This window comes from Pan troglodytes, chromosome 9 (assembly GCF_028858775.2).
Source record: "Pan troglodytes isolate AG18354 chromosome 9, NHGRI_mPanTro3-v2.0_pri, whole genome shotgun sequence".
In the NCBI taxonomy this organism is placed as follows: domain Eukaryota; kingdom Metazoa; phylum Chordata; class Mammalia; order Primates; family Hominidae; genus Pan; species Pan troglodytes.
The window spans coordinates 5,271,970-5,286,741 of record NC_072407.2 but is presented as its reverse complement, the minus strand read 5'-3'; the positions used below and the strand labels follow the sequence as shown (position 1 = coordinate 5,286,741).

Genomic DNA, 14,772 nt, shown 5'->3' with positions numbered 1-14,772 from the left:
ACACGCACACACACAAATGCACACACACAGGTACACGTGCACGCACACATATGCATATGCGCGCACACACACATACACAATCATCACACACCTGCCAGCGGGCATCTTCACCACAGGCCCAGTGGGCAGCCCCATTGCAGGCTGGTGGCATCCAGCCCCCACCCGCCCCACACCTGTGCAAGCTGCAGGGATCCCCCAATTCTAGAGGACACTGGGGACTCACATGCTGAACGTCACGGCCATAATCTTCAAGGTCAGGGGTCTCTGCCACTTTACAGCTGGGAAATGGAAGCCTCAGTGGCCAGGACCCGAAGCCCTACAGGCCTGGCCGGGGAACCAGTGTCCACTGGCTCTCACCCCCAACCCACCCCTGCCCCTACATTCAAAGCTTCATAGGATCCCTCCTGAGAACCTGAGCTCGGTTCTCACAAGCCCAGACAGGTGGTCAGACGAGCACAACTGCCGGGCTGACGCGGCCACAGGGCTCCCAGCCATGCCACCTGCCCATGAGGTCCCTTTTGGCACCGGCTGCCCTGGTGCAGCGACCCACCCAGGGAAGGAGGCCCTAAGATCTCTGCCCCTCATCGTCCCCACCTCGAGCCCGGGCTGAGAGGCCCCAGGTCAGAACGAGGGCCAGCTGTGAGCCCTGCGTCCATCCAGCCTCTCAGCATGACAGGGCAAGGGCCTCACTCCTGTGCCTCAGTTTCTCATCCGAACCACAGGGACCACTGAGCGTGTTAAGAAGGGACAGCCAAGGCTGGACACGGTGGCTCACGCCTGTCATCTCAGCACTCTGGGAGGCTGAGGCAGGAGGATCTCTTGAGTCCAGGAGTTCAAGGCCAGCCTGGACAACAAAGTGAGACCTCGTCTCTACAAAACTGAAAAATTAAAAAGAAGAACAGATGAGAGCAGAACACCCAGAATGCCTGGTGTGGGGCTCCTGGTGGGGGGCAGCACACGTACTGCAATTTCCTACAAAAGCAACTTATTGTAACTTCAAGCAACGTTCCACAAAACTGAAGCTGATTTAAGTGAAACACGCGACACCTACTGTGTGTGGCACGCGTGGCCCTGGGGCCTCTTCCGGGGGCAGGTGGGGCAGCTCCCAGGCATGTGGGCACAGGTGGGACAGAGTTGGCAGGCCCGGGTCCCAGCCAGCGGGCTCAGCTTACCTGTGGGACGGGGGTGCAGCCCCATGTGGGGAGCCCGGCCCAGGGAGACCAGGCGGCCTCGGAGTCCCTCCTGGCTCAGGCCGGGATGCTGACGTGTGGTGGGAGCAGCCCCGAGGCCAGCGAGGGCTCCTGTCGGAGTCGGGGACCAAAATCCCCTTTGGGAGGGGTCCCTGGGCTGCCAAACGAGGCTGAGGCAATCCTGGTGACCGCTCAGACCTCCACCTCCCTCCCCGCCGCCAGCCACCGGCACCACCCCGATGTCACCAGACCTTGCCCTGTCCCCGGCCCCTCAGGCGTGGCACGTGCCTCCACAGGCAAGGCCCCCTGGTCATCCCAGTCCCTGCCCCTCTGCCTGAAGGGGTCAGGAGCATACCGGCGACCCCACAGCCCCGCAGAGATGCCCCAGCAGACGAGCAGCCCCCGAGTTCCTGTCCTCAAGACGGCTGCCAACAGCGCTCGAAGGGGGAAGAAAACAGCCGTGGAGGGGTCTTCAGGAGCAAGCCTGGGACCTGGCGGGCTGCAGAGACACGGTAGCTCCTCAGGCCTCCAGGGCAGCCTGTCTAAGCCCCAGGGCCGCTGCCTGTCCCAGACGGCGGAGCCCCTGCTCCCCAACACCCCCTGGCAAGGTCCCTCCCGCTGGGTGATCTTTCCTGTTGGGCAGGGAACTTGGGGTGGGCCCGGGGCCCTTCAGGGGGTGCTGGGATTCAGGGTGAGGGGTGGGCCCAGTGCCCCTCAGGGGGTCCTGGGATTCAGGTGCAGCAGGGTTCCCCCCAAGCTGGGTCAGCACTGGGCTCCCCGGAAGGGGCAGAGCAGGTGCCCCAGGGCCCCCGACCTCCCCCAACAGGCCCATCCCGGCCACCAGGCGTGTGGCTGACAGTGCCCACGTTGACCCAGCAGTGGGGAGGGCCCGGGCCAGGATGGCCCCCATGCAGGGGGTGTTTGCAGGACCTTTGGGGGCGTGCGTGCGTCAGCCCCCCGCTGGGAGTGGGTGATAATGGGGCCGCTGCCTGCAGGATTTTCCAAAGACAGCCGAGTCCTGATAAAGCAGGCCCAGATCCTGTTTGGCCACCGCGGCGCCCGCCGGCAGTGGTGATTAAGGGGTTGGACCACGGGGCGCAGGCAGGTGCGGTGGGGGAGGGCCCGCCAGCCTATATAAGGGACCCAAGACCGGCCGTTGGAGCCGCACGGGTGGCAGCAGCAGGCCTGCCGGGCCCAGCGCGAGCTCCTCTCCACTGTGCACCATGGTCCAGTGGTGGCTGCTGCTGTCCTGCTGCGGAGCCCTGCTCAGCGCTGGTGAGTGAGGTCGAGGGGCGCCGGACACTGCAGTGCCCTCAGAGGGGCCCTGTGTGCGGGGGTCTCTGGGCCTTCTCGCCTCGACAACTTGGCTAGTCCACATGGACACTGATGGACGGGAGGCCCCAACTCGGCTCCGTGACCAGCCCCCGCTGCCAGGCCCGGGTACCCCCAGCGGCCGCGGCGCTGGGCTCTGCCAATTGGGGTCAGGGACCCCATGGGGCCTGGGCAGGGACGCCCTCCTGTGAGCTGGCACAGCGGCCAGCGGGGGAGGACGCTCGGCTGGAGTGGGGTCCAGAACTCCCGCGGGAACAGTGGGCAGGTGTGCTGGTGCCCAGGCCTGGCGCTCTCCCTCCCCGAGCGGGGTCCTGAGTCCTGAGAGGTCTCTGGAGTGTGGGGGAGAGAGACACAGTCTCTGCTGCCCTGGGCCTCGTTTCCTAGTCTACAGAAGTGGGGGACGCTGCCTCCCCTGGTGTGGCCGCCATGGGGGGAAGAGGGGGGAAGGTGTACGGCCATCCTGGGCTCAGAACCGCCGCAGGCAGCCTGCCCTCTCCCCCGCGCTCCCCTACCCAGCTCGGGCAGGATCCAGGAGGGACTGACATCCTGGATCCTCTGCCAACCGCCTGCCCTGCGGCTGCTGCAGGTGGCCATCAGTCCCTCCCCAGGCCCCCAGAAGAAGCCAGCCCCAAGGAGTCCCTCTGTGGCCGCAGCCTGAGACCTGGGGAGACCCCTCTTGCCAACCAAGTCACCAGCCCAAGGGCCTCTGTGTTCCGTGCTCCTCCTTCCTCTCCAAGCTGGCCCCTGACCCTCCTCCACAGCCGGGAGCCCCCTGGGGTGGACGCTGGCGTGACAGAGCTCACCCTCGGAGCTGCTGCCAACCTGGGCGCCTTGGGCTCAGAGCACAGTGGGACCCCCCCAGGGGTGTCCCACTGTAGGGCGACCCAAGCCCGCCCCACCCCTTCTCTCCTTTGAAGCCCCTTCCCCACCACGCCGGGCACCACCCTTCAACCGTGGGAGATGTGGGGGTCTCTGAGCCCGCTCCCCACCACGCCGGGCACCACCCTTCAACTGTAGGAGATATGGGGGTCTCTGAGCCCGCTCCCTACCATGCCGGGCACCACCCTTCAACCGTGGGAGATATGGGGGTCTCTGAGCCCTCCCAGCGGTGCCCTCTGCTTGGGACCCCAGCCCCTACCTGCACACCTGGCACAGCTTGGGGACAAGTGCCAGGAAGTGGGGCTGAACTTGCAGCAGAGTGCGACCCCTAGTCCCTCGGGCCACCACCCTGGAGCCAGGGAGGGAGGTGTGGTGAGGCCCAGAGAGGCTGGAGGTCTGGGCTGTGGGCAGTGCAGAGGGTGGAGGGCCAAGTGGGGGTGTCCACCCGTCACCCCAGCAAATAATCTCTGAGCGCCATCTCTGCCAACATGGGAGGGGCCTCAGCCAGCAGAGTGTGGGGTCGGACAGACGGGCTGCAGGCCTGGGCCGAGGTGGGCCGGGAGGCAGGGGTGGGCGGCCGCCAAGCATGCAGAAGGAACAGTGCGCACCTGCCGCCTCGTGCTCGTCCAGGGGCTGAGAGGCCGGGGGTGGCGGACCAACCCGCCCAGATGCCCATGCACCTGGCCAAGGGATCAGCCGAGGGGAAGCACAGCCAGTCTGGGCAGGAAGGCAGGAGCCTCCCGCTGGACTTCAGAGCTGGAGGCAGCCGACTTGGAGCCAGTGGACTCGGGGAAGCTCCTGCGGGTGGGGCAGGGCGAGGGCGGCGGGGGGTGCAGGGGATGCAGCAATGAGGCACCCACCTGGGGCAGTGGAGCCAGCCTGGCAGGGCTGAGGGCACCGAAACACAGGCCCGAGGTGTCTGTGCTACAGTGGGGACGGCCCCCAAGTGCCATCCCCCATCGGAAAGGTGGAGAAACTGAGTTGCAGGGGGCATTGCCCAGGGGAGACCGGTCACAGCTCCGCAGCCTCCAGAGGTGCTGGCCCAGGGGCAGGCAGCCAACTCCTCCTCCCGCTCAGAGCTCTCCCACCCCTCCCCCACCAGAGGCCAGCGAGGGCCCCGTCCCAGGAACCACTGAGTTCCATGGCTGAGGGTTAGGTGTGCTGCGCACTCCTGCAGCAGGTGCTCTGAGCCCTGTGGATCATCCCTGGAAGGAATGGCGGGGGGCTGAGGACCATGACACCTACTGGGACCCCCAGGAGGGGGATGGGTGAGGGGGTAGGTGCTCGCCAGGCTCAGGGCCCAGCATGAGCCACCCCCACCCCAGTCTGGAGTAAACTCATACACTGGGGATAAGCCAGGTGCAACCCATCAGAAAACGATCTCAAGGCCAAAGGGGACCACAGCCAAATATGTGTCCCACATAGCCAAGGCTGGCATTCTTCTTAAATCCAGTCACTCAAATACCCGACCTCCTGCCTGTGCCAGAGAGGACTCACCCAGGCGGCCAAGGAGCAGGCAGCCTGGCTCCTCCCTGGACCGCGGTTAACACCATCTCCCAGCTGACAGGCCCCTGCCCCTGCGTCACCGGAGACACCGGTGTCCAGCGGTAATGGGGGCAGCATCAAGTAAGTCCCAGAAAGTGGACAGAGCCTAGGGTGAGAGCACAGGTGAGGAGTGGCAGGAACGGGATCTCTGAGCTACATCTGGAAGGAGGTGCTGTGAGTGCCCTGCTAACCAATGGGCAGGGGCAAGGAGGGTCCCGGCCCCAAGAAGGGCCTGGAGAGGTCACGGGTCCTGCTCAGGTGCCGCACCACCACTCGGACATCGGGGGCTCATGGGAGCCACAGGAAGGGTCATAGTCCCGGAGGCAGGATCCGGGGAGTTACCCAGAGGTGGGAGAAGTCTCCCTCTGGGTAAAGGGGGTGGGACGTGGGGGGTGTTGGTCCCACCCCAGCCTCTGGGAGTCAGGGTGGGAAGTCCCCCGCTGCCCTGCCCTGGAGTCACCGTGACTGGGCTATCTGGACGTTTCTCTGACAACAGTGGCCTCAGTGCCAGGCCTGACATCAAGGCTGTCTCAAGGCTGACGTGCAGGAAAGTGGCCATGTTTAGAGCCCCGGAGCCACCGAGAGCAGGGAGAACCGGCTGTGGGGCCTTGGCGCAGACCCCTCAGGGAAACCAGGCGGCCAAGCTGGGGAGGTGGGCACAGCCCGCTCTGTCGGCTCTGCTGTCAAGCCCCTGCCACCCACACCAGCCCCTCCTCGCCCCACCCAGAAGCCCGAGGGATGAGTACCCTGCACACAGGGTGCCCGTCATCTGCCGAACCCCGAGGGGGCTGACGGCTGAACTGGGACTGAGTGGACGAACGAGGAAGTGAACGAGAGCAGGGAAGGAAGCCGGGGCTCGTGAAGGACAGCATGGGAGGCCAAGCGCTTGGCTTGCTGTTGAGGCCTCGAGCCCCACGGGCCATGGACACTTCTCGCACGCCGAGTGTGTGCAGGGAAATGGGCGGAGCAGCCCTGAGCAGAGGTGAGCGGCGCCCTCAGGGATGACGGGGTAGCCCCACACCGACTGCGGGTCCCGTCCACACAGGTCTGGCTAACACCTCCTACACCAGCCCAGGCCTCCAGAGGCTGAAGGACTCTCCGCAGACAGGTAAGAACACAGCGGCCACTGATCCTGCCGCCCAGACCACCCAGGCCCGGTGTGCAGGAGAGAGGGGCCCAGAGCCCAGGTCACCCCCAAGACACACACATCCAACACACATATATACACCAACATGAACACACATGCACATACACCTAACACACACACACATACCCAATATACACATGCACACACACCTGACACACGCATACACATGTACATGACACAGATGCATGAGCACACGTCACACACACACCCAACACACTCTACACAGACACACAACCCAACACACATGCATACACATGTACATGACACAGATGCATGAGCACACGTCACACACACACCCAACACTCTACACAGACACACAACCCAACACACATGCATACACACCCAACACAACCTACACAAACACACCTGATATACACATGCACACACACCCAACACCCATGCACACACATCCCAGACAAGCAAACATGTACACTTACAACACGCACGACTTACACATGTGCACGTACCCAACACACACACACCCTACACACGCACCCTATGTACACACCCTACACACCTGAGACACGCACCCAACACACACACACCCCGAATGCACACACATGCACTCGACACACATGCCCAGCTCACACAAACACACATGTGCACGTAACACAATCACACCCAACACACATGCAAGTGTATATCTCACACGCCTACACAGCCCTCCAACACACACACCCACAATGCACATGGACACACCTGACATGTATGCACACACCCCTGAGACACGCACATACCTGCACACACGTGCACACACACAACACACATACGTGTACCCACACACACGTGTGTACACATGCCCACAGCGGTGCTGACTCCTGGCCAGGCATATACCATAGCACTCAGGTTCATCGGATGTCTGGGGTTTCCACAGCCTGGCCCCAACTCAAAAACCCTGGCCCAGGGAGACGAGTGACCTCTCTGCCTGCCCCAGCCCTGCCTGGCCAGGATGGTGGGGACACAGGGCTGTGTGAGCACTGCTCTCTCTGTAGCCCCGGACAAAGGCCAGTGCTCCACGTGGGGGGCTGGTCACTTCTCCACCTTCGACCACCACGTGTACGACTTCTCGGGGACGTGCAACTACCTCTTCGCGGCCACCTGCAAGGACGCCTTCCCCACCTTCAGTGTCCAGCTGCGGCGAGGCCCAGACGGGAGCATCTCGCGGATCATCGTGGAGCTGGGGGCCTCCGTCGTCACTGTGAGCGAAGCCACCATCTCAGTCAAGGACATCGGGTAGGTCAGGTGGGCCGGGGCCCGGGGGCTCGGGGGCCGGAGGACTGAGGAGCGACCACCGACTTCCCTTGCCCCACAGGGTCATCAGCCTGCCCTATACCAGCAATGGACTCCAGATCACACCCTTCGGCCAGAGCGTGCGGCTGGTGGCCAAGCAGCTGGAGCTGGAGCTGGAAGTCGTGTGGGGTCCTGACAGCCACCTCATGGTGAGGAGAGAGGGGCCAGGGTGGGTCTGGAGACCCGCAGCACTGGGGGGCAGGTGGGACTTGGGAGGGGCTGCCCTCCTTGGGGGTCCCAGCCAGCCTTCAGGCTGCCATGCAGCCAGGCCCTTCGTGCCAAGCAGTGCTGACCCCTGACCAGCAACATGAGCCAGGACTGGGTTTTGTGGGTGACTCGGCTTCTCCACTGGAAAATTAGGCTCCCATAAGAAGAGGCAGATGAGCAGGTGGGGGGATGGTGGGGGCTCTGGGTCCAGCAGCAGGAACTGAGAGCCCTCCACAGCAGATGAGGGGCCCCCTGGCCCCCAGCAGAGCCGTCTCCCACAGGTTCTGGTGGAGCAGAAGTACATGGGTCAGATGTGCGGGCTCTGCGGGAACTTTGACGGGAAGGTGACCAACGAGTTTGTCAGTGAGGAGGGTAGGTGGGGGCAGGGCTGGGGGGCCTCTGGGGGGGCCTCTGGGGGGGCCTCTGGGGGGCCCTCTAGGTGGGGGGCAGGGCAGGGGGGCCTCTGAGGCCCAGCCCCCATGGTGCTGACCCCCGTTCTGCACCCCCAGGCAAGTTCCTGGAACCCCACAAGTTCGCTGCCCTCCAGAAGCTGGACGACCCCGGAGAGATCTGCACCTTCCAGGACATCCCTAGCACCCACGTCCGGCAGGCCCAGCACGTAAGCAAGGGGGCTCCAGGTGGGGCTGACCCCAGGTCTGACAGGGTCGCCAAGACCACCAAGGGCCCCCACAAGCAGCCCCATCACAGACGCCCTGCCCGACCTCCCCAGTCGTGGTGGCATGGGGTGTGGCCTTTGCCCCCATGACCCTGAGTGGCCCCCCCAGGCCCGGATCTGCACCCAGCTGCTGACCCTGGTGGCCCCTGAGTGCAGCGTGTCCAAGGAGCCCTTCGTGCTAAGCTGCCAGGCGGACGTGGCCGCAGCCCCCCAGCCAGGCCCTCAGAACAGCAGCTGTGCCACCCTGTCCGAGTACTCCCGCCAGTGCAGCATGGTGGGCCAGCCGGTCCGCCGCTGGCGGGGCCCCGGCCTGTGCTGTGAGTCCAGGGAAGGGAGTGGGAGGGGCCGGGAGGCCGAGGGCTCCAGACCCAGCTCTCCCAGCCCCTGGACTGCCTGACGTGACGCCTGCATCCCTCCTGGTCTGAGAGACAGGAGATCCTCGCTGCTGCTTCTAGATGGAGGAGGGGCTGGGCTAAGTCCTCCACTAAGCTGGGGTGGGGCAGGGAGGGGTGGGGGGGGGGTGGGACCCTCTCACCGGAGCCGCGTGTGCCCACAGCCGTGGGTCAGTGCCCGGCCAACCAGGTGTACCAGGAGTGCGGCTCGGCCTGCGTGAAGACCTGCTCCAACCCACAGCACAGCTGCTCCAGTTCCTGCACCTTCGGGTGCTTCTGCCCGGAAGGTGAGGGCAGTCGCAGGCACTCTCTCTCTCCGGGACCCCTAGAGAGAGCCCAGAGACAAGGGGACGTCAGACCCCACCCACCCCGACCCGGCTCACCCCAACATTCTGCCGCCTGAGTCCCAGCTCCGGTGCCTCTTGCCCTGGGACAGGCTTTTCCCGCCTGGACGCTTACAGCCTGCAGGTCCCCCAGCCACGGCCACCCCTGCAAACCCACGGGCGGTGAGGGCTGCTCACTGCGGTCTGGGAGCTGCCGAGGGAAGGCAGGGTTTGAGCCGGGCCCAAGGGACAGTTACACGTCCCTGCCTGCTGGAGGCCACCACTCACCAGGAACCTGGGCCGGGCACATTGGCACGAGGGGCTGTGCACGCCCAGGGCCTGGCATAGAGTTGCGAATGCAAGTGCAGCTGGAGAGAGGTCATGGCCCAGGCTGGAGGGGGCGTCTCCCTGGAGCCAGGCCGGAGGGGCGTCTCCCTGGAGCCAGACTGGAGGGGGCGTCTCCCTGGAGCCAGGCTGGAGGGGGCGTCTCCCTGGAGCCAGAGAGGGGAGAGTGGGAGGCAGTCAGTCCCACCCAAGCCCCAAGAAGACCCTCTCCTGCAGGTACGGTCCTGAATGACCTCTCCAATAACCACACCTGCGTGCCCGTCACCCAGTGCCCCTGTGTGCTCCACGGCGCCATGTATGCCCCCGGGGAGGTCACAATAGCCGCCTGCCAAACCTGGTGAGTGAGGCGCCGGAGGGGGCTCTGGCCGGCCGGCAGGGGTTCCGCTGGCCTAGGGCGGGCAGGGGTGTGCTGTCCGGCTCCAGCGGCCCTACCCACCATGCCGCTGCCCCCACGCCCACCCACAGCCAGTGCACCCTGGGCCGCTGGGCGTGCACAGAGCGGCCGTGCCCCGGACACTGCTCCCTGGAAGGTGGCTCCTTTGTTACCACGTTTGACGCCAGGCCCTACCGCTTCCACGGCACCTGCACCTACATCCTCCTCCAGGTAGGACGAGCCCTGTGGCCCGTGGGGAGGGGCACTCCCGGTGACCCCACCCGTGTCTGAGCCCCACCCCCTCGCAGAGCCCCCAGCTTCCCGAGGATGGTGCCCTCATGGCTGTGTACGACAAGTCCGGCTTCTCACACTCCGAGACCTCCCTGGTGGCTGTGGTCTACCTCTCCAGGCAGGTAAGGCCTTTCCTGCGCCCATCCCTGCCAGCAGGGCTCCGCTCCCTGGTGCCTGCACCCTGACTCAGGCCACCCTCTCTCCAGGACAAAATTGTGATCTCTCAGGATGAGGTGGTCACCAACAACGGAGAAGCCAAGTGGCTGCCATACAAGACTCGTACGTCCTGGCCCAGTCCGTGGCCCCCCAGAGCTGTGCCTTCGGGGCGGGCTGCAGTGGGTGGGGAGGGAGCCCAGACGGCCCACTGAGCACTGCGTCCTGCAGGCAACATCACGGTCTTCAGGCAGACGTCCACCTACCTCCAGATGGCCACCAGCTTCGGGCTGGAGCTCGTGGTCCAGCTGCGCCCCATCTTCCAGGCCTACGTCACTGTTGGGCCCCAGTTCAGAGGTCAGACCAGAGGTGAGTCCCTGCCTCTCCAGGTGGCCCTGTTGCCTCATCCCTACAGGGTCTGGCCATGACCAGGGGAGGAGAAAGGTCCAAGAGAGGTTCACACAACCCTCTGTGTCCGGGGAGCCCCCAGGGGTAACAGGCACGTGTGGCCCACGCAGCCTCTCACCCAGGGCGCTGTTAGAGGAAGGACGGGAGCTCCAGGGCGTGTGGGCAGGAATGGGTGCAGGAGGGATGGGTTCAAGTCGAGCTCACGCCCCGCCGGCTCAGGGCTCTGCGGCAACTTCAACGGGGACACAACGGATGACTTCACCACCAGCATGGGTATCGCCGAGGGCACCGCCTCGCTGTTTGTGGACTCCTGGCGGGCGGGGAACTGTCCGGCCGCTCTGGAGCGTGAGACTGACCCCTGCTCCATGAGCCAGCTCAACAGTGAGTGTCCGGCCCCCCACTCCCCCGGCTGCCCCCCCAGCGCCCACAGTTCTGACAGACCCCTGGACTCGACCACAGGCCCAGCTGCCAGGGTGGGGGGTCCCTGGGAGGAGCCGTAGCTGGAATGGGAGGGGCCGGGACTCACACCTGGGCCTGTCATCCCCAGAGGTGTGTGCGGAGACCCACTGCTCCGTGCTGCTGAGGACAGGCACGGTGTTCGAGAGGTGCCACGCCACAGTGAACCCTGCACCCTTCTACAAGGTGAGGGCCCGAGGGCGTCTTGGGAGGGCTGCAGGGGAGGCTGTGGTGGCTGAGAAGGTCTCAGGCACCCAAGGGAATAGGTTTGGGACCCCCATGTCCCCAGGGCAGGGTGCCTGCCACCAGCCCATGCTGGCTCTCTGCCCGCAGAGGTGCGTGTACCAGGCCTGCAACTACGAGGAGACCTTTCCCCACATCTGTGCCGCCCTGGGCGACTACGTACACGCCTGCTCCTCGCGGGGCGTCCTGCTCTGGGGCTGGAGAAGCAGTGTGGACAACTGCAGTGAGTGCCCGACGGGGCTTAAGCAGGGTCACGGCAGGCTGGGCTCACGAGGGGGTGTCCTGGGACCCCAAGCTCTGAGGCTCTGCAGTGCCCGGCAGGCAGGGGAACCCGAGATCGCCCTCCCGGCCGCCCCCTCCCGGAGGGTCTGATGCCCGGGTCCCCCACAGCCATCCCCTGCACGGGTAACACCACCTTCAGCTACAACAGCCAAGCCTGTGAGCGCACCTGCCTGTCGCTGTCGGACCGTGCCACCGAGTGCCACCACAGCGCCGTGCCTGTGGACGGTTGCAACTGCCCCGATGGCACCTACCTGAACCACAAGGGCGAGTGTGTGCGCAAGGCCCAGTGCCCGTGCATACTGGAGGGTTACAAGTTCATCCTGGCCGAGCAGTCCACTGTCATCAACGGCGTCACCTGGTGAGGGACCGGGCAGGGGCCAGGCAGGGGGGTCCCTGCCAGGTCCCGGGGTCTCACGCAGCCTCTCTCTTGCAGCCACTGCATCAACGGGCGGCTGAGTTGCCTGCAGCGGCCACAGATGTTCCTGGGTACGTACAGCAGCGCTGGCCGCAGGCTGGGACTGTGAGGGGCCCCGGCTTCCTCTGAGTGTCCTGACCGCGCACCCCTCTTTCCTGCAGCCTCCTGCCAGGCCCCTAAGACCTTCAAGTCCTGCAGCCAGTCCTCCGAGAACAAGTTTGGGGCAGCCTGTGCCCCCACATGCCAGATGCTGGCCACCGGTGTTGCCTGTGTAAGGGGGCATGCAAGGAGCAGGGACAACGCCCGGGCCCCAGCTGAGCCATGAGGGGGTTTCCACAGAACTCCGGGAGACCCAGCCGCGTTCTGCCCTGCGGCGGGTGCCTGGGGCTGGCCACGAGGTGGGAGCGGCCCTGTGGCCAGGCAGCTGGAGGCCCCGGGGGCTCGTCTGCAGGGCTCCCTAAGGACAGTGGGCACCAGCTTGGGGAGGGTGGGCTGCCCATGTGTGGGAGTGGGTACAGCAGCCCAGCCGTGTGCACTGGGTCCTAGGACCTTCCACGAGGAGGGGGAAGCTTTGCTAAGGCAGTAAGCCCAGCTGCCCACAAAGGCCACAGAGCAGGGCTGTATTCAGGGAGAGGGCCTGGGAGACACGCCGGGCAGTCTCAGAGGGGCCCAGGGCTGGGCAGCAGCTGGCTGAGGCCACCCTCCCAGGAGCTGCTGACCTGCCTCCCTCCAGGTGCCCACCAAGTGTGAGCCTGGCTGTGTCTGCGCCGAGGGCCTCTACGAGAATGCCGACGGGCAGTGTGTGCCCCCCGAGGAGTGCCCATGTGAGTTCTCGGGGGTCTCCTACCCTGGAGGAGCTGAGCTCCACACTGACTGCAGGACCTGGTGAGACAAAGCCTCGCTTCAGACGCCCTGGGCTCCTGGGGCCATCTGGGGCAGGCGGAGGCTGCCCGAGGTGGGGCTGTCCCAGAGGCGGGGGCGTCCAGAGGTGCAGTCTGGCCTCTCCAGGGACCACACCCAGTATGGCAGGAGGGCCACAGGCCCACCACCCACACCTGCTGTCTCCACAGCTCCTGCTCAAGGGGGAGGTGGGCCTGTCAGCTGGGCACCCACTGCCCGTCCACCTGCACCCTCTACGGGGAGGGCCACGTCATCACCTTCGACGGCCAGCGCTTCGTATTCGACGGCAACTGCGAGTACATCCTGGCCACGGTAACCATCGGGCGCAGGGCCACAGGGGCCGGGGACCCAGAGGCACGGCCTCCAGGGCTCCTCCTCAGCGCCCTCTCCCTGCAGGACGTCTGTGGTGTCAACAATTCACAGCCCACCTTCAAGATCCTGACAGAGAACGTCATCTGTGGGAACTCCGGGGTCACATGCTCACGGGCCATCAAGATCTTCCTGGGGGTGAGCAGCCAGGCAGACTCTGGCAGGGCAGGACGGGCGGTAGGGGGCCCTGCCACACAGCTGGATCCCGCGCACTGGAGCCTCCAGGTCCTGCCCCGAGATGCAGCCCTCCCTGCCTGCCTCTCCTTGAGGGGTGCCTGCTGCCCCTCCCTGGCCAGACGCTCAGGACCATGGGTGCTTGTGCCCCACAAGGTTTCAGGGACTGCAGAATGTCTCCCAGGCAGAGGGGAGGGACTCTCCAGGAAGCCCGAGCTTCAGCCCTCAGCCCTGTTCCAGGCATGCCAGGCCCTTCTGCCCCAAGCTGGCTCTCAGCAGGCGCTCCTGTGCATGGCCTTAACAGACCTGGGCAGCTCTGTCTCCGAGAGCTCGGTCCAGCACAGCCGTGCCGGGGGCCGGGGGAGACAGACAGGCAGTCCTATGCCAACCCCACCCCACAGGGCCTGTCCGTGGTGCTGGCGGACAGAAACTACACAGTCACCGGGGAGGAGCCCCACGTGCAGCTCGGGGTGACGCCGGGTGCGCTGAGCCTTGTCGTGGACATCAGCATCCCCGGGAGGTACAACCTGACGCTCATCTGGAACAGGCACATGACCGTCCTCATCAGGATCGCCCGTGCCTCCCAGGTACCGCGCGCCCTCTGCCTCCTCCCAGGCCCTCCCTGATGCAGGGTTGGAGACAGATGGCACGGCCCCCGGGCCCGGCCTGATGCCGCCGTCTGCAGGATCCCCTCTGCGGCTTGTGTGGCAACTTCAACGGGAACATGAAGGACGACTTTGAGACGCGCAGCAGGTACGTGGCGTCCAGCGAGCTGGAGTTCGTGAACTCGTGGAAGGAGAGCCCGCTGTGCGGGGACGTGAGCTTCGTGGCGGACCCCTGCAGTCTCAATGCCTTCCGGCGCTCCTGGGCCGAGCGCAAGTGCAGCATCATCAACAGCCAGACCTTCGCCGCCTGCCACAGCAAGGTGGGCACCGGGCACGAGGGCTGTGCGCCTGCCCCTCCGCAAATGTCCGGTGGGGGCGGGGGAAGGGGCAGGGAAGCCAGGCACGGTTCTCCCTCCACGGGATCCCAGACCAGCCAGGTCAGGGTGCAGAGAGGTTCAGACCCTCTGCCTGAGTGCAGGGCCCTGATGTGGGGCTGACTCGTGCACTGTGGCTGTTTAGCAGCCCCCTGGCCTCCACCCACCAGATGCCAATAGCACCCCCAGACAGTGCCACGAGTCCCCTGGGGCAGCATCACCTGGTGGGCCCCCTGCTCAGGAGCTGGTGGTCAGGGAGACCTCCAGGATGCAGGGCGTGCACTTCCCAGCCCAGGGCGTGATCCGGCCATCGCGGCGCAGTAAGAACTGAGAGGATGGGGGCACCCCGCGGGGGAACAGCATGGCACTGGCCCGCTGAATGTGAGCGTGACGTGGGGGGAGC

General features: G+C 65.4%; 1 protein-coding gene across 1 annotated transcript in view; it reads left to right on the top strand.

Annotated features, from left to right (window-relative positions):
* Positions 1-2,379: 2,379 nt before the first annotated feature.
* The window catches only part of MUC6 (mucin 6, oligomeric mucus/gel-forming), a 35,795-nt gene continuing 23,402 nt past the window's right edge, over positions 2,380-14,772 (top strand). The window contains exons 1-24 of the mRNA XM_054661858.2: positions 2,380-2,465; positions 5,992-6,054; positions 7,086-7,326; positions 7,406-7,532; positions 7,872-7,962; positions 8,100-8,209; positions 8,376-8,583; positions 8,823-8,945; positions 9,543-9,663; positions 9,792-9,930; positions 10,008-10,112; positions 10,197-10,269; positions 10,375-10,512; positions 10,771-10,932; positions 11,099-11,193; positions 11,341-11,473; positions 11,641-11,890; positions 11,966-12,018; positions 12,109-12,218; positions 12,681-12,832; positions 13,018-13,159; positions 13,244-13,354; positions 13,792-13,977; positions 14,076-14,315. Of these exons, the coding sequence (XP_054517833.2) occupies positions 2,414-2,465; positions 5,992-6,054; positions 7,086-7,326; positions 7,406-7,532; positions 7,872-7,962; positions 8,100-8,209; positions 8,376-8,583; positions 8,823-8,945; positions 9,543-9,663; positions 9,792-9,930; positions 10,008-10,112; positions 10,197-10,269; positions 10,375-10,512; positions 10,771-10,932; positions 11,099-11,193; positions 11,341-11,473; positions 11,641-11,890; positions 11,966-12,018; positions 12,109-12,218; positions 12,681-12,832; positions 13,018-13,159; positions 13,244-13,354; positions 13,792-13,977; positions 14,076-14,315 (3,225 nt within the window). The 5' untranslated portion in view covers positions 2,380-2,413. The remainder of the gene's footprint in view (positions 2,466-5,991; positions 6,055-7,085; positions 7,327-7,405; positions 7,533-7,871; positions 7,963-8,099; positions 8,210-8,375; positions 8,584-8,822; positions 8,946-9,542; positions 9,664-9,791; positions 9,931-10,007; positions 10,113-10,196; positions 10,270-10,374; positions 10,513-10,770; positions 10,933-11,098; positions 11,194-11,340; positions 11,474-11,640; positions 11,891-11,965; positions 12,019-12,108; positions 12,219-12,680; positions 12,833-13,017; positions 13,160-13,243; positions 13,355-13,791; positions 13,978-14,075; positions 14,316-14,772) is intronic.